The sequence below is a fragment of the Antechinus flavipes genome, chromosome 1, assembly GCF_016432865.1.
Source record: "Antechinus flavipes isolate AdamAnt ecotype Samford, QLD, Australia chromosome 1, AdamAnt_v2, whole genome shotgun sequence".
Taxonomy (NCBI): Eukaryota; Metazoa; Chordata; class Mammalia; order Dasyuromorphia; family Dasyuridae; genus Antechinus; species Antechinus flavipes.
In genome coordinates, this window is record NC_067398.1 from 666,027,746 (window position 1) to 666,048,086 (window position 20,341).

The 20,341-nt window shown below is 35.8% G+C and overlaps 1 protein-coding gene across 5 annotated transcripts in view; it reads right to left on the minus strand.

The window, feature by feature from the left end:
- Window positions 1-20,341, minus strand: part of LOC127545031 (cytochrome P450 4F3-like) — a 98,302-nt gene that overhangs the window by 4,718 nt on the left and 73,243 nt on the right. For 2 of the 5 annotated variants that reach the window (XM_051972051.1, XM_051972050.1), the window contains exons 2-6: window positions 19,137-19,353; window positions 9,275-9,419; window positions 5,066-5,119; window positions 4,642-4,769; window positions 3,500-3,621 (exon numbers count right to left, since the gene is read on the minus strand). In XM_051972051.1, coding sequence (XP_051828011.1) covers window positions 3,500-3,621; window positions 4,642-4,769; window positions 5,066-5,119; window positions 9,275-9,419; window positions 19,137-19,352 — 665 coding nt within the window. In that variant the 5' untranslated portion in view covers window position 19,353. Of the gene's footprint in view, window positions 1-3,499; window positions 3,622-4,641; window positions 4,770-5,065; window positions 5,120-9,274; window positions 9,420-19,136; window positions 19,354-20,341 lie in introns of those variants that run through there. The other 3 variants (XM_051972052.1, XM_051972053.1, XM_051972054.1) reach the window with 3 other exon arrangements.

The window sequence follows — 20,341 nt, forward strand, 5'->3', positions numbered from 1 at the left end:
GAATCCTATGAATGAACTTAAAAAGTGGGGTTGTCAGTCAAGCCAGCATCAGCACAAATTAAAAAGCTAATAGCCTTCCATACAATCAGAGATGGTCTTTATATTTCTATATTTCTATAACCTGTAAGATTCTGTATCTAGAGAAAGTAAGAGCACAGGGCTCTCACAAGAACTTCCCATGGTAGGGAAAACAGTAGGGACCTTAGAAGTCATCAGGAATAGCAGTAACTAATATGGTACAACAATACTCAGATTAGGATAGAATAAGTCTCTGAATTTCCTAATACTTTGTTCTGCAATGTTATGGAGGATCTTGAAGATTCAATGCCTTGAACTTCAGAGACCCAGGTTCTCTTTCTCTTTCCCTCCCTCTTTTTCTCCTTCCCTCCCTCCCTTCCTGCTTCCTTCCTTTCTTGCCTTCTTCTCTCTCTGTCTGTATATCTGTCTCTCTCTGTCTCTTTCCCTCTCTCTGTCTCTTTTCCCCTCTCTGTTTCTCTTTGTTTCTCTTTCTCTCTTTCTGTATCTCTGTATCTCTTCTCTGTCTCTTTCTTTCTTGTCTCTGTCTCTCTGTCTCAGTCTATCTTTGTTTTTGTCTACATCTCTTTCTGTCTCTCTGTCTATTTTTCTGTAAGTTGTCTTCTTCTCTGTCTCTCTCTCATCTGGCCTTATCCAATAACTGCAAATGTGCAAATGTGAAAAATTCTCTCATTAAAAAAAAAAAAATCAGCAACCAACCCAGCCAAATGCATTAAGCTATTGTTCTATATTTCTCCCACCTTCACTTATACTTTTACTTTTCTGACAAATTTCACAAATATTATTGAACATCTCTTTCTCTTGGATATTATGTTCTCTTGAGTTTTTCATGACTCCACTTTCTCTTTATTTTCCTCTTCAGCTCTTTGATTTTCTCAGTGCTTTTCTGGATCAACAATCTTGTTCTGTCTATTATCTGTTTGTGCATTCCTAGGACTTTTTCCTGTATCTCAGTGATTTCATCAGATTGTGGGAGTCAGTGGTTTAATTATATCGGTTTGACATATACAATCTCTGCTAAATTTCATTACTCTGTCACCAAATGGGTGTTTCAAAGGCATCTCAAACTCAATGTATTCAAAATGGTTCTCATTCTCCATCTTAAACTCTTCTAACTTTTTTGATCCTACTGGTAACACCACCATCCTTCCAGGTACCCACATTTTCCACCTGTATCATCTTCAATTCCTAACTGTCACTCAACTCACATAGCCAATCAGTTGCCAAGTCTTGTCAATTATGTATCCTGAATATTTCTCATATCTGTTTCCATCACTCCTATACCACAACTTTAGTCTATACCTGATTATCTCCTCCCTGAACCATTTAAATAACTTTCTAATTGGTTCCCCCACATCCACTTTCCCCCCTCTCCAACAATTATTCATAGCTGCTAAGTTGATATTTTTAAAATTCAGGTCTTATCAGGTCACTTCTCTGCTCAAGGAGCTTCCGAATAACATATGGTATCTTTAGGATAAAATACAAACCCCTCTGTTTGGCATTTAAATGCCTCCAGGATCTGACTTCAACCTATATTTCTATATCTATTACACATTCTTCTCCTAAAATACTCTAATCCAGTCACTTGTTATGTTCTTCACATATGTTATGATATCCCATTTTCCACTGCCATGTCTTTGCATAGGCTGTCCCTTATGTCTAGAAGACTCTTCCTTCTATTTCTTAGAATCCTAGGATTAGAATTCTAGATTTAAATCCAATGCCATCTCCTTTGGGAGATTTTTCTCATTCTCTTGAGTTGCTAGTACTTCTATTCCCCTTCGAAATTATTTAGTATTTGAATGGTCCTATCTGCATATATGCTGTTCTTAATGCCCCAGCTCTATCTTGAAAATTTAATCTCTGAAGGAAGAAGTTTTTCTCCAATTATCTTTGTATCTCTAGCTACTAGTCCAGTGAATCTTGGGCAAATCACTTAATCCTGTTTGTTTTAGTTCCTTCTCTGTAAAATGAGCTGGGGAAGGAATTAATTGGCAAGGAAATCCTAAATAGAGTTACCAAGCAACAGAACATGATTGAAATAAATCAACAAGTTTGGGGATTTGGTGGTTGGAATCCTGTCAAAGATAAAGTGTTGCTCTTAATTCAGGATTAGCTCTGGGTATGCCGACCTAGATGAATAAATTAAAAGTATGAACCTAAATTAGAAAAAAAGGATTTATGCATTATTGCAAATGTATACCTATCTATTACTATTGATCATTATATCAACATGGCAAGAAAGTAAGAATAAATTTTAGAAGACAGTATTTTTTCCTTTTTAGCAGACAGAAAATGATCCTGTTATGATTCAAATAGAAAGGAGGGTACATTTTTATTCTATATGGAATGTTACTATAAAATATCTTATCTTGTTATATATATATTAATAGACATATGTTATTATTGTTATTCAGTCATTTCAGTCATATCTGACTCTTCATGACCCTATTTGAAGTTTTCTTGACAAAAATACTGAAGTGGTTTGCCATTTCCTTCTCCAGCTCATTTTACATCTGAGGAAAATGAGGCAAAAAAAGTTAATTGACTTGTCCAGAGTCACCAAATAAGTAAGTATCTGAGTCTAGATTTGAACTCAGGAAGAAATGGTTTCCTGATTCTAGGCTTTCAGCACTCTTATCTAATGTGCCACCTAATTGTGTCTGTGTGTGTGTGTTTGTATGTGTGTGTGTTTGGTATTTGTATATTGCATATTTTGTTGAGTTTTACTATTATCAGGTAATCTCTTTGGTGGAATCTGTGGTCACTATATAATATATGTATCCTCCCCACCTATCTGCTAACACATTATTTTGTTTCCTCATATTAGATCACATGGGGCCAACTGTATTTCCTTTTATTGCCCTTCCCCAGTTATCTAGTCACCTGCCTATCGAGAAGATATCCCCATTAGGAGAAGTAGAACTCAAACAAAAGAACGAGGAAGAGAATTAGAAGGGAGAAGATGTTTAATACTGGAAGAAAATGAAAACTGGAGACCCAGAAGGTGGAAAATTTGGTGAAGAAGCAAAAAGAAATGACCCCCTAATTATGAGCTCAAGACTTGTCATTGGGGACTTGAATCAATAATGCACAGCAATGCCATAGTTAAATACCTGTTTTATGCGCAACCTGTCTTGGAAATGCTGACTTGCAAATAGTCAATATTGAAAAGCTCTCTAGTGCCTTCCCTTAAAAAGACTGGTCTGGGGAAGTGTCAAGGCAGTGTGTCTCTTAAGGAAGTAGGGCAGGAATTGAGACATTATAGTCATAAGTAGCTACTCATCTGTGGGACACTAGTTACAGGATTAAGACCAGCTGCCCCTCCTTCTTAGCTGTTGCAGATCTCCTCCTTGGTACTGCACACTCCCAGACTGCAGTTCTACTTTCCCATGTACATATGGAGCCCTATCGTTTCCAGTTCCCGAGTCCCCACAGCCAAGACCAGAAGGGCACTCACTCTTGACAGTTGCTATCATGACTGAAGATGCATTTCTGCAGGCTGTCCAAGGTCATGAGGCTGATGTGTTCAAACATGTCCAGGTTTTTTTTACCCCCAGCACATAGACGCCTCCACTTTTTCTGCTCAAAAGAGAGAGAAAGTATGGGACTAGCCTTCTCCCAGAATCTGAGGTGATGATCCCAGACCCACAGAGCGGGCAAGAGGCAAACCTTGGTCATGGTCACTATATAATATATGTATCCTCCCCACCTATCTGCTAACACATTATTCTGTTTCCTCATATTAGATCACATGGGGCCAACTGTGTTCCTTTCTGTATTTCCTTTTATTGCCCTTCCCCAGTCAACAGTCCTCCTTGACATATCTGTCTCTTCTCTTAAGTTATCTAGTCACCTGCCTTTTCGAGAAGATATCCCCATTAGGAGAAGTAGAACTCAAACAAAAGAACCAGGAATGGGCTTTGGGCCCCCCTGAGAATGGTCATGGGAACAAAGAGAGCCAGCACTAGAAATTAACTTTCTCCTGCTCTGCTCCTGACTTCCTGTATGTCCTCAAAGGTGTCTTGGGTATTCAAAACTTATCGACCATGTGAAAGGTGCCAGAGGATGCTTCTGCTTAAGAGTTCTGCCTCTCTTCTCAAGCCAGGCTACATATGGCAAGAGAGAGTGGATGGTGTGATGTCTCAGGCTATACATTGCTAGCCATTTTAGTGCCTGGGTAAGTGTTATCAACCAAGCCTGACTCATATAGCAGTGACTCTCCCCTCAGCAGGGCAGGAAAGAGAGACTATGTGACTTGAGTGTGAGGTCATTGCTCAGCTTGATGGGGATTTGGATAACCTGAAGCAGAGAAAGAGTTGACTCCTGTTGCCAGCTGGTAGATTTTTAAAAATTTGAAATAATTATTCTTACTAAGTGGATTCTTAGTCTGTTGTTTCACTGCAGTTTCTATATTTGGAACCTTCTAAGTTTGTCGCCCTTTGGCAAAACTCTTGTCATCTTGTCCTAGTTACAGTTTTTCTGGGTCCACTATCCCACCTGTTGTAACCCAAGTTGGTCTGGGAATGAAGGTACTCAACGTAGGCTCTAGATGTGGTTGGTATTCCTCCCCCAGCCCGCTTGTAACCTCCCCAGGCTCACATGCATGATGTCTGCACTCTGGTTAAATAACTTCACATAGGGCTTGAGGATGTCAAAGTGAAAGGCTGGGGTCAACAGACGCCGGTGCCGGCTCCATTTGTCTCCTCCGCTCAGGAGCAGCCCATCCCCTGTGGAGGTGGAAGAAATCCAGGTTTAGCCCTTCAATTCCTTGCCCACCCAGAGCCCCAATTTAGACTCACACAGAGAGCCCCAGACCCGATAGCACCCTTTGTTCCCTAATTCCCTATTTATACTTAGTCTTGAGTCTCAAGTTCTTTAGTTCTCCATCTACCAACCCACCAAATCTCCATCTCCCACAAACCCTTAACTGCCAGGATTGACAGCCCTTTAGTCTAAGGGAAATTGGGTACCTTTCCCCAAGGCCTTATCCCTACTTTCTGGTGTGACCACACTCATTACTTACCCAACCAGGGCTCCAAGAATCCATAGATGAATTGATCTTTGGGTGCAATCTGGGCTGTTGAGAGATAAATTTTTAAAAGGAGTGAATATATATGTGTATAAATGTATACATACACATATACAAATATGTTTATCTGTAAATATATATGTATGCAGAATTAGCTTTATGAGTATACTATATACGTATTTGTACATATATATACATATATATATATATATAATGTGTAATATATATGTATATATCCCTATTTAGTGAAAAAGTGGGATAAGGAATTTGCCATACGATATGTCAACCAAAGAGAGTCAAAGGGAGGTATACTGAGCCTTGAACTAGGGTCAAGCTGAAGGCTTCATGCTGAAAGGTCAAGAGCTGGAATTTCATCAAATTATTCTGCTCAAAGAGAACAAGAGGATGACAGAAAGTATCATACAGGAATGGGGCAGCTTGGAACTGGAAGACTGTGCAGAACAGGAGCAGGAAAATGAAAGTAGAAAAACAACCAGATAAATACAGATAGACCAGATGGATTTGAGTCAGAGAAGACTTTTGAAATGACCCTAAGCACCTTGGTCCAGCTAACCTCTAATTATGGCCCAGGCACGAACCAGCATGAAACTCAGACATGGACTTATATTCCTTAGGTGTGATCCAGACATGGACCCAAGCAAAATCTTCAGACATCACTCAAACATTGCTCTAAACATGTTGAAAATAGTGCCTCAGATTTCAACCTTCATAAATGTAAGAAAGGGCTATAGTCAACTTAGACATTGCTCCCAAGCCCCATAGTTCAGACACTAACCACATATAATTCTAAACTTCCCCTTTCATAGACATGGCTCAGATATTCTTGGACATGGGCAATACCAAACTTGGACATCATTGAGATACCCTTCAGAGAGCGCACCTATCATTTAGTCATGGCCCAAATAAGTCACTAAGATACAGCTCAGATGCTTTATACCTTAAGAGATGACAAAGTCCCTGGACATAGTTTGAACATTTCCACATGTGGACCAGACATGAGCTCACATAGAAGTTTATTCACTTCCTTCTAATTTCAACTGAGACACTCCTAGACATTATTCTGCACATAATTCCAAACACTCTAGACAGAACTTCAACTACAGTCCCAGCCAGAGCAGATGCACCTTCTTGGACATGACTACAGACATAATCTAGGCATGATTCCAAACATGGAACCAGTCTAGCTCAGAAAGCTTAAGCATTTTCCAGACTTGACCTTTTAGATGGTTTCAGAAATGGTTTCCAATATACTGCAGGTATGGTCTTATATGACTCAAGAAATATCTCACATACAAGGAAGGAAGGAAAGGGAAGAAAAGAGGAAAATCATTTATAAAGTGCCTACCAAGTTCTTTTATAAAAAGTATTCATTTGATTCTTACAAGAACCCTGTAAGGTATGTGCAATGGTTGTCCTCATTTTATAAATTAGGTAACTGAGACAAATAGAGATTAAATGATTCCTCATGATCACACAGCTGGTTATGTATTGATGTCATATCTGAACTCAAATCTTCCTGGATTCCAGGCCCAAATCTTTATCCAACATACCACCAATGGCCTCAGATTGTGCATGGTTAGCACCATGGCACCAGATATTTCCAGGATGTGGTTCTAGATACATAAACCTAGATAAAAATCAGATTATAATTCCAGACTCACATCAGCCTGGTCCTATGCAACTCTAGATATGATTCTAAAAACAAACCCTGATTAGTTGGCAGGACACAGCACCACACAGCTAGAGACATGACCCAAAGAAGCATGCTGGAGATAAAACATTCTACAAGGTTTCTAGTCTACAACTGCTGCACTCAGCTATAGAATTATAGCATCAGAGATGCTGTTCTTACTCCCATTCATGTGGTTTATGATTTAGTATAGACTGAGCCTTTTTGCTGCTCCTCAAGCATTTTGGCCAAGGCAGAGACTTTAGCAGCATCCAGAAGTATAGCATGGTTCCTCCATTCCCCAATAAGCACAGGAGTATTTTAGTGTCATATTAATATACAAATCAGAAACCCTGAGGCTCATTCATAAATCTCATTGGAGTCAATATGGCATTTCTAGTGCATGGGTACAATCCTACCAAAAATGATGTCATGGGCTTTTCATCCATACTTTCTGCTTTTGGGGTAAGAATTGTGCCTTACAGTCTCTGAGTAGGGAAAGCAAATAAAATCTTTTAGGGTAAAGGATAGGGTGCAGGGATTGGAATGTAAACGTCTGGGATGTAAAAATAAAAAGGCATAAAAACTCCTTTAAAATAGGAGCAAATTTCAAATAAACTGCAAAAAACAATTTACAACATTTGCATTCCATATCTAGTACTTGCACATAGTAGGAATATTTAAAATGGAAATTGAATTTAATTGAATTTGCAGGGTAATTACTGAGGTACGAGGACTATCCTGCCCATCTCCATGCCTTTCTATTGCATGTCATTGAAGCCTAAAATGCTCTCCTTCTTCATGCTCTATGGACAGAATGCTGGTCTTGGAGTCAGGAGACCTCAATTCAAATTTTATCTGAGACACTCAGATAGCTTGGTGATCCTAAGACGTCTCAGTCTCAGTTTCCTCTTCTATGAAATGGGAGTAATAATAGTATCTAACTTGTTTGTTGTGAGGACTGAGATCATATGCTATTTTCATTCATCACTTCTTAGATACCTGGAATTCTTCCAAATTTCAGTTAAGATCCTAGCATCTACAGCAGCCCTTGCAGGATTCTTTACTGCTGAGATCTGCATTTACTGTCTCTATGTAGTTATTTCCAGGTGGACTCCTTCTCCTTAGGATATGTGCACTTTGAAGGCAGTGTCTATGTTTGCCTTTCTTTGTATTTTTAGCACTTGGCACAGTACCTGGCACATAATAAGCTCTTGACATAATTTGAAGTGGATTGATATCTTCTAGTGCCCACAAATAAAAATGCCAGAAAATCACTGAGTGTTAGAGTTAGGAGACAATATGGATTCTGTAGTCCAGTTTCTTTGTTTTAAGAGAGGAAAACAGATCTAGAGAAGACAGCATGACTTGTCCAGTACCATGAAGCCAATAAGTGGCCATCCTAAAATCCAAACCATGATCTATGACCTCAAACCCACTGCTATTTCACTGTATCACACAGGAGGATACTAAGCAAGATTGAGCCCCACCTCTCTGCAACAGAGTTCCTGACCACACCATATATCTCTCAGATCTTTGGTGCTAACATTGTAATCCTGAGGATAAGTCCTCAGTGCCTGGTCTTGTTTGCAGGTCTTTCTGCCCACAAGCCAGTGAATTCTGCTCAAAAGAAATAATCATTCCATTTTCCCTTCCTTCTGTCCTGAACTTTGCTATTATCTCTCCTCTTGTCCTCTACTAATATTTCTAAGAACATGGAACTCTCTCCTTCCATGCATCATTAAGTTCGCTGTTCCATCATGAAAAATGCTTTGATGAAAAAGGATCTTCGGGCCAGTGTAGCTTCTAACATTCTCCTTCATCCTTAGCTGCCCCAAATTCATATAGTTCATTCTCCTCTGCTATTGGCCGGAAAGTAGCTTTAAATATCTTTCTTTCACACCAGGGGAGACAGACACACTGGAAACAATTCCAAACTTGTCCCCAACAGAGGAAAATGCTCTTTCTTTTTTCTTCAGTCATCACTTTTCTCAGCCTCCACAAACCAAGGTGGGACTTAGTGGTCATGAAGTGTTAGTAGTGAATATGACATGGAAACAGAAAATGGAAAAGGAGAAAAGGAAGAAGTAAGGCAGAAAGAACAAGAAACCCTAGAATAATTGATGAAGACAGGGAGGTCACAGAATAATAGACAGGAAATAAGAGGGGACTATTAAAAAAACAGATCACAGTCAGAGAGAAAGGACTTTATAGAGAAATAGAAGTGCCTACATGAGGCATTTAGTAAAAAGTTGTTTAATTGGTTTGTTGAGTTAAAGAAAGAGAAGGAAGCCAGGGTGTTGAAAATAGAACTTCTGATCCTGGATACCCAGGATCTTGGTAAAATGGGAGCATGTGAGGGGTTAATATGACAGTATAGAAAACTAGAAGAGGGTAAGATGGTTAAGAAGACCTGGATAGTGTGAGAAGGACCTTTGAAAGATCCTGGATACCTGAGGGGCAGGCTGGGACAGATGTTGCCAAAGTAACTTTGATCTTTAGAATTTTCATACCTGATGCAGAAGTAAGAGGCCGGATGTAGTCAGGGTGGCAGAGTGTAACTACTGGGAGGAAAGGTCCTACCCAGAGTAGAAAGGTCTCTCTAAAAGTGGCCACGATACTGAGAAAACGTACCAAATTTTCCTCTGTGAAGTCTATCTACAAACAAAACAAAGATCAGAGTCATCACTTCCAAATAGCCTTTAACAAACCATAAATAAATTCCACCTCCTTCCATCATGGGAAACAGGGAAGAGAAATCTAAGTGTTTCAGGAGTAAGTGTTTTTTTCTGGAGGCATTTTTTTAAAAAAATGAAATCATTATGAAATGAACTGTGGCATCATAGAAAGACCACTAGATTACTAAATAGTTAAAGATTCTTAGATTTGCTTGGGGTGAAGATGGCTGGGAAATCATTTGGTTTTACCCATACCCAAATAAAAATTCTTTTTGATAACACACTCAAGTGGTTCTCTAGCCTCTTGTTGAAGATCTACTGTGCAGAGGGAATCCATCAACTTCTGAAAGAGCCCAATCCGCTTTTAGAGAACTCTAATTTTTGGTAAACTTTTTCTGATAACCAAGAGTATTTTGACCTCATTCCAGCTTCCACTCTGATCTTAGCTCTGTCCTCTGGGATTAAATGTAGCAGATGGGACCCATCTTTCTCATGACAGCTCTACAAATGCTTGAACACAGTCATCATTTCCCACTAAGTTTTCTCTTTTCTAGACTGAAACAAAGAGAGTTCTTTGAATCAACTATCTTTAGGGAATAGTCTATTATCCAAGGTTTATAGGAAATTGATATAAATGTATAAAATTTTAGAAGAGCTGACTTTGAAATCAGGAGGACCTGAGTTCAGATCCTACTTCAGATATATACTGGCTATGTGACCCTGGGCTGGTTACTTATTATCTCAAATGCTCTAGGGCAAAGCTTCCTTTAAAAAAAATTCCTTAGTTACATGTAAGAAAGAACTTTTTTTTTGGTTATACATGTACCTTCATTTTTTTTTTTTGCACATTTCCTTATGAATCATGTTGGGAGAGAAAAATCAGAACAATATGAAAAAAAAAACACAAGAGAAAAAATCCCAGAAGAAACAGGAAAAAATGAACATAGCATGCGTTGATTTACATTCAGTCTCCATAGTTTTCTCTCTGGATGTAGATAGCATTTTCTATCCAAAGTTTATTGGGATTACCTTGGATAGCTTTACCTCCGAGAAGAACCAAGTCTATCATAATCAATCATCACACAATCTTGCTGTTACTCTGTACAATGTTTTCCTGGTTCTGCTTGTTTCTCCCAGCATGAGTTCATATAAATCTTTCCAGGCCTTTCTAAAACTAGCCTATTCATCATTTTTTATAAAAAGATAGTATTTCAATGCTTTTATATAGTATAACTTATTCAGCCATTCCCTAATTGATGGGCATACACTCATTTTCCAATCCTTTGTCACCACAAAAAGAGCTCCTACAAACTTTTTTTTGTACATTTGGGTCCTTTCCCACCTGTCATGATTTATTTGGGATAAAGACCTAGTAGTAGCACTACTGGAACAAAGAGTATGCACAGTTTTATAATTCTTTGGGCATCACTCCAAATTGCTCTTCAGAAAGGTTGGATCATTTTACAACTCCATCAATACATACGTGTAGAACAAAACTTCTTAAACTGTGGGTCATGACTCCATATGAGGAAATATAAATGAATGTAGGGGTCAAGAAATTATGATTTGTTATCTGTAAATGTTTGATTTGTATACCTATTTGACATATAAAATACATATCTGGGCTGTGCAAAAATTTCTTGGGTGAAAAGGGCTCATGAGTGGAAAAAGATTAAGAAGCTCTGCTCTAAGAAATTCCTTAAGAATTTCAGTTACAAAGGAGGTATAACTTTCTACTGGTAAAGAAAGACTCCTTCCCTAGGAATTCCCTAATGAATAAAATCACAGGTCCAATCTTTATCCTTTGTATAAGATTATTTTAATTTTCAATATCAAGTTATTTTCAAATAGCTAGATGAATCTAGTTTACAGAAGAAATACAAATAATCAGTAAACCTGGGAAAATGTTCTAAATGACTAATATTAAGAGTTAAAACTTGGGGTTTTATCCATCAAATTGGAAAAGATAAAAATAGAAACAATAAATGTTACAGAAGCCATGAAAAGGCAAGCACACTAATAAAATGTGATTGGTGGAATTTTGAATTAGTTTCAACCATTCTGGGGAGCGATCTTTAATGGGACGAGAAAGTTCACCAAATTGTTCATACCCATTTGACCCAATAGTCCCCTAATGGACAAGGACCCCAAAGAAGTCAATAGTTTAAAGAAAGATCTTTTTACATAATGCACTATTAGTCACACAACTCTTTTGACAGCAAAATCTAGAAAAAAATGGGTTGTGATTGAGTGAAAATCAATTGAATAAATTATTGTTGAGGAATATAATAGAATACTCACTAAAATAAATGATAAAAAGAAAGATTTCGGAACCTTTACTGAATGTTCCCAAAGTAATTCATAGCAAAGAAAGATAATAATATATGCAAATATAAACAAAGTGACAATAAAGACTGTCATACTGATTAGCATCAATGAACAATATCATTTTGAAAGGGCTGCTGCTGCTAGCTAGTATTTATATAGAATTTTAAGATCTGCAAATATTTAATTTCGTTCTTTTTAAAAGACCTGGGACATAGGAACTTTATTATCTACATACTGCAAATGAGACAATTAAGTCAGACTGAGGTTAACTGAGGTTAAGAGTCATCCAACTAATCAGTGTTTGTGGCTAAATTTGAACTCTGATGTTCCTGATTCCAGGATTAACATTCAACCCACCATATCACCCAGCTGCATTCTTTTGTGGCTCACTGAAAAATTTTCACTTCTTGACAATTTTCTGGAAGATCTTAGTCCTTTTTATTTCTTACTAGTATACTTTTGTCTGTAAAAAGAAAAAAGTTAGAAGGAAAGTTTATGATAGTTTTTTTTTCCACTGATGAAAGGAAGATCCAGAAATACCAGCTAAAAGGTAAGACAAAGAACCTAGTGGCCAGTAGAAGGCTCCTACAAAATTCAAGATGCTGTAGATGCTGAAACAAAGGCAGCTCAGAGGACTGGAGCTAAGATTCATAGGTGTGATGGTGAAGAAGAGAAAAAAAAAAAGAGAAGAGATCATAGGATCTTAAATTTAGATCTGAAACCATAAGTACCTTAGGTACTTAATAGGACCTATTAGAACGACAGTAATCAAATTAGCACTACAATTCCAAGAAAACAGCCATCAATTACTTTTTGTATGACTCCAAACACCAATCCTCTGAATTTCCTATCTGAAACACTCTTCTCTGGCCACTACTGTCTTCTATGTGTTGTCTTTTCCTATGAGAAAAGGCATAGCCTTTGAAGGCAAGGCTAACCTTACTTGTTTATATTTACATGCCCAGTTCTTGGCACAGTGCTTGTCACATAGTATATGCTCTATTAAAGTAATTTCATTTAATTATTCATTGATTCATTTATTCAAAATATCTCATTTTTCAAAGGAAAACAACTCTGAGAAAATTGAAGTGACTTACTCCGGGTCCTATGGAGGAAGTAGTAAAGCCAAAATTAAAATTAGACTCCTCTCATAACAAATTGAACATGGTTTCTATCATACCAAATTATCTATGATTAAACTTCTGGAAAGATAAAGCCCTTCACTTACTATGGTTGAGATGAGACAGATAAAGGAAAGAAGCAGAGCTCCTGAGGTCCTGTTAATTTCTGGGTTTTTTTCCGGAGGGTGGTTAGGGAGAAAGATATTTAGACTTGGAAGGATGCAATGAAAATGGCAATTGGGAAGCTGAAATCCAAAATATTCATTTAGTGACCAGACTTAGAAAAACTTAGAACTGACAGGTGTGAAAAGTTTTGAAGAATGGGATACATAGCTTACAACCAGAATTAATCAAATGTCCTAATCTTCTAAAATGGGAAGAGAGTAGATTTTACAGACTACAACCCAGGGAACTTGATGTCTGTACTGGTAAAATTATCTATGACATAATTATAGTGAAGATTTTTCATTAAGGAAGGGGAGCAGTGATGATTAAAAACCATCTAGGCTTTACAAGATATATGTCATGCCAAACTTACTTGATTTTCTTTATGGAAAGAATTAAAAGATGAGTAAAGGTAAGGAATGCCATAATAAGGATATACCTGTATTTCTTTTTTTTAAAATTATTTTTACTTATTTTGTAAGATATTTTCCAGTCACATGTAAAAGTGTTAGCAATAATTTTCAAAATTTTTAATTCTAATTTTTCTCTCTCCTTTTTATTCCTTACTCTTTGGGAAGGCAAGCAATTTGATATTAATTATACATGTAAAGTCATGCAAAGTGCATTTTCATATTATCCATGTTGTAGAAAAACCACACAAACAAAATGAAGCAGTAAAAATAAAGTTTAAGCAAAGTATGGTTCAATTTGCAATCAGAATTTATCAGTTCTTTCTCTGGAGATGGATAGCATTTTCATCGTGTCCTTTGCAATTATCTTGTATCATTATCTTGATGAGAATAGCTACATCTTTCACGGTTGATCATCTTTACAATATTGTTATTATTTCTGCTCATTTCATTTTATATGAATTCATATAAATCTTCTTAGGTTTTTCTGAAACCATCCTGCTTGTCATTTCATATGGCACAATAGTGTTCCATCAGAATCATTTACCACAACTAGTACAGCCATTGTCCATTTGATGGGACATCCCCTAAATTTTCCATTCTTTGCTATCATAAAATGAGATACACTAAATATCTGGTACAAATAAGTCCTTTCCTCCTTTCTTTGATTTCTTTGGCACTTAGTAATAGTTTTTTAGGCAAAAAAGTTATGTTCAATTTTATAGTTCCTTTGACATAATTCAAAATTATTTTTCAAAATCATTGGATTAGTTCACAATTCCACAAACCGTGCATTAGGGTTCCAATTTTTCCATATCCCTTCTAGCATTTATCATTTTCCTTTTCTGTCATGTTAGCCAATGTAATAGATAGTATTGAAAACTTATTTTAATGTGCATTTCTCTAATCAATCGTGACTTAGGAAATTTTTCATGTGATTATTGAGAGATTTGATTTCTTCTGAAAACTGCATGTTAATATCTTTTGACCCTTTGTAAATTGAGGAATTGTTTTTTATATAAATTTAGCTGTTTCCTATATATCTGTAAAATTAGAACTTTAGTAGAGAATCTTGCTGTAAAATTGTTTTTTTAGTTTCCTATTTTACTTTCAATTTTAGCTGCATTAGTTTTGTTTGTGCAAACTTTTTCTAATTTCATATAATCAAAATGACCATTTTTACTTTCCATAATCCTCTTTATCTCTTTTTTGGGCATAAATTTTCTCTTACCCATAGACCTGACGTGTATTTTTCTATGCTCCCCTAATTTACTTATGATAGCATCCTTTAAGTCTAATCATTTATCCATTTTGACATTTTCTTCTTATTCAATGTGAGATGTTGATCTATGCCCAGTTTTTATCAAACTGCTTTGCAGTTTTCCCAAAAATTAAAAAAAAATCTTTTTAACCAAATTCTTACTTCCAAAGCTTAGATCTTTGGGTTTATCAAAGACAAGATTACTTTGGTCATTTACTATTGTGTAATGTGTACTTAATCTATTCTATTGATCCACTACTCTAATCTTAGTGAGTATCAGATTGTTTTGTTGATTACTATTTTGTAACATAGTTGGAAATCTCAGTTTTCCTTTTAAACAATTTTTTTTCAATGATTCCCTTGAAATTTTTGATCTTGTGTTCTTCCAGATGAATTTTGTTACTTTTTTTTAGTTCTATAAAATAATTCTTTCATAGTTTGGTATGACAGTGAATAAGCAAATTAATTCAATTAGAATTATAATTTTTATTATATTGGCTTGGTTTGTTGTTCAGTTCATGTTCAATTCTACATCAACCCATGGACTTTGTTCATGGGGTTTTATTGGCAAAGATGGTAGAATAGTTTTCAATTTCCTTCTCTAGTGTGTCATTTCCTAGTCAGAAGAGAAACTGAAATAAATAGAAGTTAAGTGACTTGTTGACATCATACAACTAATAAATGTCAGAAGCTAAATTTGAATTCAAATCTTTTTGATCCAGGTCTTGTGCTCTATCCACTATACCAACCAGCTGTCCCCTGGCTTAGCCTACCCATAAACAATTAATAGTTCTCTAATTGTTTAGGGGTGTGTGTGTGTGTGTGTGTGTGTGTGTGTGTGTGTGTGTGAAAAGCATTTTGTAATTGTGTTCATATAATCTTTCAGCTTGTTCTGTCAGATAGACTCACATATTTTATATTGTATACATTTATTTTAAATGGAATGCTTCTTTTTAGTTCATGCTTCAGGGTTTTGTTGGTAGAATATAAAATGTTTTAAGATTTACTTGGATATATTTTATATCCTGCAGTTTGGTGAACTTAACCGTTTCAACAAAGTTTTTAGTTGATTCTCAAGGATGCTGTAAATATATCATATCATCTGCAAAGAGTGACAGTTTTATTTCTTCATTGCTTATTTTTATTCTTTCAATTTCTTTTCATGTCTTATTGCTATGGCTAGCACTTTTAGTACACTATAGCATAATAATGTTAATAATGAACATATTTGCTTCACTCCTGATCTAATTTGGAAGACTTCAAGTTTATTCCTATTACAGATAATGTTTGCTCATGATTTTAGATAAATACTATTTAAAATTATTAGCTTAAGAAGGATTCCACTGACTTCTATGCTTTCTAGTGTTTTTTTTTTAAAATAGAAATATATGTTATATCTCAGGATCTTTTAATGCATTTATTGATATAATCACATGGGTTTATATTGGTTTTGTTATTAATATAGTCAATTATGCTGATAGTTTTCTTAATATTGAATTAGCCCCACATTCCTGATATAAATACTACTTGGTAATAGTGTAGGATCTTTGTGAGATATTGCTGTGATTTATGATGTATCTGGATTTCAATGAGGAATTAGTTAAGGGCTCTTGTGATATTCTTGGGGACAGTATGCTCTAATGGAAAAACATTATATTTGGAGTCAGAGCAAATTGTTTTGCTTCTTCCACTACCATGAGCAAGTCATTTGATTTCTCTAGGACTTTGTTTCCTCATATACATAATGATGAGAAGTTTGGATAGGTGACTTTTTAAATTAGCATATCCTCCCAATTACACATAAAGACAACTTTTAGCATTCATTTTCACAAGATTTTGAATTCCAATTTTTTCTCCTTCCTTCTCCCCTTTTTCCTCCTTCCAAAAGTGGCAGGCAATTTAGTGTAAGTTATACATGTGCTATCATATAAAACATTTTCTTACTCGTCACAGTTGTAAAAGAAGAAACTGACTAAAAGGAAAAAAACACACACATGCACAGACAAAAGAATAAAATAAATGAAAAAAAAGTACTTCAATAGTATTGAGTCAATCAGTTTTTTATCTGAATATGGACAGTATTTTCCTTTGTGCTTGTCTTGGATCATTGTGTTGCTGAAAAGGACTCATTCATCACACAAGCATCACACATTGTTGTTACTACATACATTGTTCTCCTGGATTTGCTCATTTTACTTTGCATCAGTTCATAGAAATCTTTCCAGATTTTTCTAAAATCTACCTGTTCATGATTTCTTATTGCATAATAATATACTATTGCATTCATATACCACAACTTGTTCAGCCATTCCCTAATTGCTGGGTATTCCTTCAGTTTTTCATATTTTACTACCAAAAAAAGTTGCTATAAATGTTTTTGCACATGTTGGTCCTTTCCACCTTTTTATGATCTCTTTATAATACAAATCTAATAGTGATATTACTGGATTGAAGAATATGTACAGTTTTATAGCCCTTTTATACCATATCTCCAAATTACTCTCCAGAATGATTGGATCAGTTCACAAATCTACCAAAAGTGAATTAGTGCTCCAATTTTCCCACATCATATCCAATATTATTAAATTTTTTTTTGTCAGATTAGCCAAACCGATAGGTGTAAAGTGGTACTTGGGAGTTGTTTTAATTTGCACTTCTTTAATCATAAGTGATTTAGCACATATCTTCATATGCTTATAGATTTGATTTCTTCATCTGAAAATTTCCTGTTCATATCATTTGACTATTTAACTCAATTCTCTAAATATGTGAGAAACGAGGGCTTTATCAGAAACACTGATTATAAAATTTTTTCCCAGTTTCCTATTTTCCTTCTAATATTGATTGCATTGATTTTGTTTGTACAAAAGCTTTATGGATATAATAAAAATCTGTTTTATATTTTATAATACTCTTTATTTCTTGTTTTGTCATGAATTCTTCTCTTCCCTACAGATCTGACAGGTAGATTATTCCTTGCTCTTCCATTTTGCTTTTGGTGTCACCCTCCATATCTAAATCATGCACCCATTTTTACCTTATCATGGTATATAGGCAGAATTATAATTCTTATATTGGCTAGATTTATCTATGGTATTTTCCCAATTGTTTAGACTTGACTATATTTGTATGAAAAGTGTTTTATAATTGTACTCATATAAATTCTGGATTTCTTTTGGCAAGAAGACTCCCAAGTATTTTATATTATTTACTATTATCTTTTTTTATAATTATAACTTTTTATTGACAGAACCCATGCCTGGGTAATTTTTTACGACATTATCCCTTGCACTCACCTCTGTTTTGACTTTTCCCCTTCCTCCCTCCACCCCCTCCCCCAGATGGCAAGCAGTCCTATACATGTTAAATGTCACAGTATATCCTTGTTTACTATTATTTTAAATGGAATTTCTATTTTTATTTCTTGCTGTTGAACTTAGTTGATCATATAAAAAAATCATTGATAATTTATGTAGATTTATCTTATATCCTACCATTTTGCTAAAGTTGTTAATTATTTCAAGTAGTTTTTTATGCCATCATAACTTCTGCAAAGAATAGTATTCTTATTTCTTCATTACCTATTATAATTCCTTCAATTTCTTTTTCTTCTCTTTTTTAGATGAATGATTTTTAGAGCTCTTTCCAACTCTAAATTCTCTGGCTTAGGTTACATACATAAAGTTCCCTAAGGTAGCATGTTAACTTAGAGAAAATCACTTATTAACATTATTCATGTTCTATTATATTTCTATCAATTTCATTAAATATTTCCCAATTGTATTTTAATCTGATGATATTTGTATCCAGGAATGTTAATTGCATATTTGATACCTTTCTTCTGAACTATGTAGAGCAGATTATAGTATAGTTAGCTCCATTTAAAACTTGTTTATCTTAGAAAAATCTGAGAATTTTTGTATCCATGCTCATCAGGACTCACATTGTGTCATAGTGGCCAAAAAAGCCAATGTGCCCTAAGAGGACATAAATAGATTCATATTATCCATAGCAAGGAAAATAAGAGCTCTGTTGTCCTCTATCCCTGGGCGAGGATATTGGAAGCTTAGAGCATTGTGTTCAATTTTGGGCACCTATTTGAACTAAACTCTTAATCTTTCTTGTGTCTTCACTGAGACCCAGTGAAATCAGCCAACTTCTTTGTATCTCTCTAATTTCTGAGTATAAATAACTGAAGGGATTCTTTCTCTATTTGTATCACCCAGGATGTCTGGAGCACCGGATGCCCAGATTGCCTTTTTTCCTGTGAAGATCTGCTTAGTTTCTGGTCTTTTTCATTTCCCATTCCAATTTCTCAACTGCTCAGTACCCTCAATTATTTAGTCTATTCAATTCCCTAACTCATTTACTCACTAAGCTCACCAGCTCTTTATCCAGGTGTTTCCACTTACCAAACCCAGGTGACCACCGAACCAGTTCTGAAGGGGTGGCTGGGGAAAGCATCTAAAATATTGGCAGATGTTGTAGTATCTGTAGGCAGAAGATAAGAACTGAGCCAGGATCCATGTGCTAAGTGCCAAGAAGAACAGGAGCAGGCCTGAAGAAATTCCAGGCCTTAACCCTTCCAGGCCCAGCTGGTGAGACAGCCACTCAGAACCTGGCAACATCCTGCAGAGAGAGACAAAAAATGAAGACTTAGTTGGGGAGAAACAGGAGGGGAGGTCAGCTATATTAAAGCCAGGTGAAATAGCTCTTGAACCAATTGTTAAATTTTCAGAGTGAACATTAACATCTTGGAAATTGTCAAACTAAACAAAACAAGACATTATTTATTGTTTTGTTTGTTGTCTAGACTTCAAAAAGTGATGGGAAAATGTTAATGATGCACATTAAACTTAAAAGTTGGTCATTTGTGGGTTCCCTCCCCACCTGAAAACATTTCCTAGAACATCCTTGAATATAACTGACATAAAGTGAGACATGAAGGAAGCCAAATGGGAAGAAGAAGCAGCAGAAGAAGAGATAGATGATAGAATATAGAACAGAAAATTATTGAATGATTAAAGAATGAAGCCAGGAAAGGTCTTTTGCAAAACGTGGGGATTGTGTGATGGCCTAGTCTCATCTAGGCTTTGGAAGGTTTTATCCCAATTCTCAAGGTCTGAATAGAGAAAGAAGAGAAGAGAAGAGTCAAGGGAGGGATGAATGTGCATAGAGAGTGCTCTGAATAATGAGGTATATCCTTATGTTTAAAAAAGCCCTTTCAAAGAGCCTGCCACGGATGCTCAAATTTCTGTGGGTTGTGTTGGCCTTTATTATATGAGGGCAGGAAAGGAAGAGGAAAAGAAGGAAGAAAGGAAAAGAAAGAGAAGGAGGAGAAGATATTTAATACTTTTTATACATGATAGATCCTTACTTATTAGAAGACAGTTACTATGCATCTCCTAATTTTTTTCTTGTTAGGGCTATTCATCTGAAGGTCTTTCAATCAGTCCTCATATGACACAAGTTCAAGGTCCTTCTCCAACCTGATTGTTCTTTTATGGAATCTCCTGTCTTTATCACATCTTTCCTAAATTGTGGATACTAGAGTGGAATATAATACTTAACTTATGAACTGACTCAGGCTGACTATATTTATTATATCAATTATCAT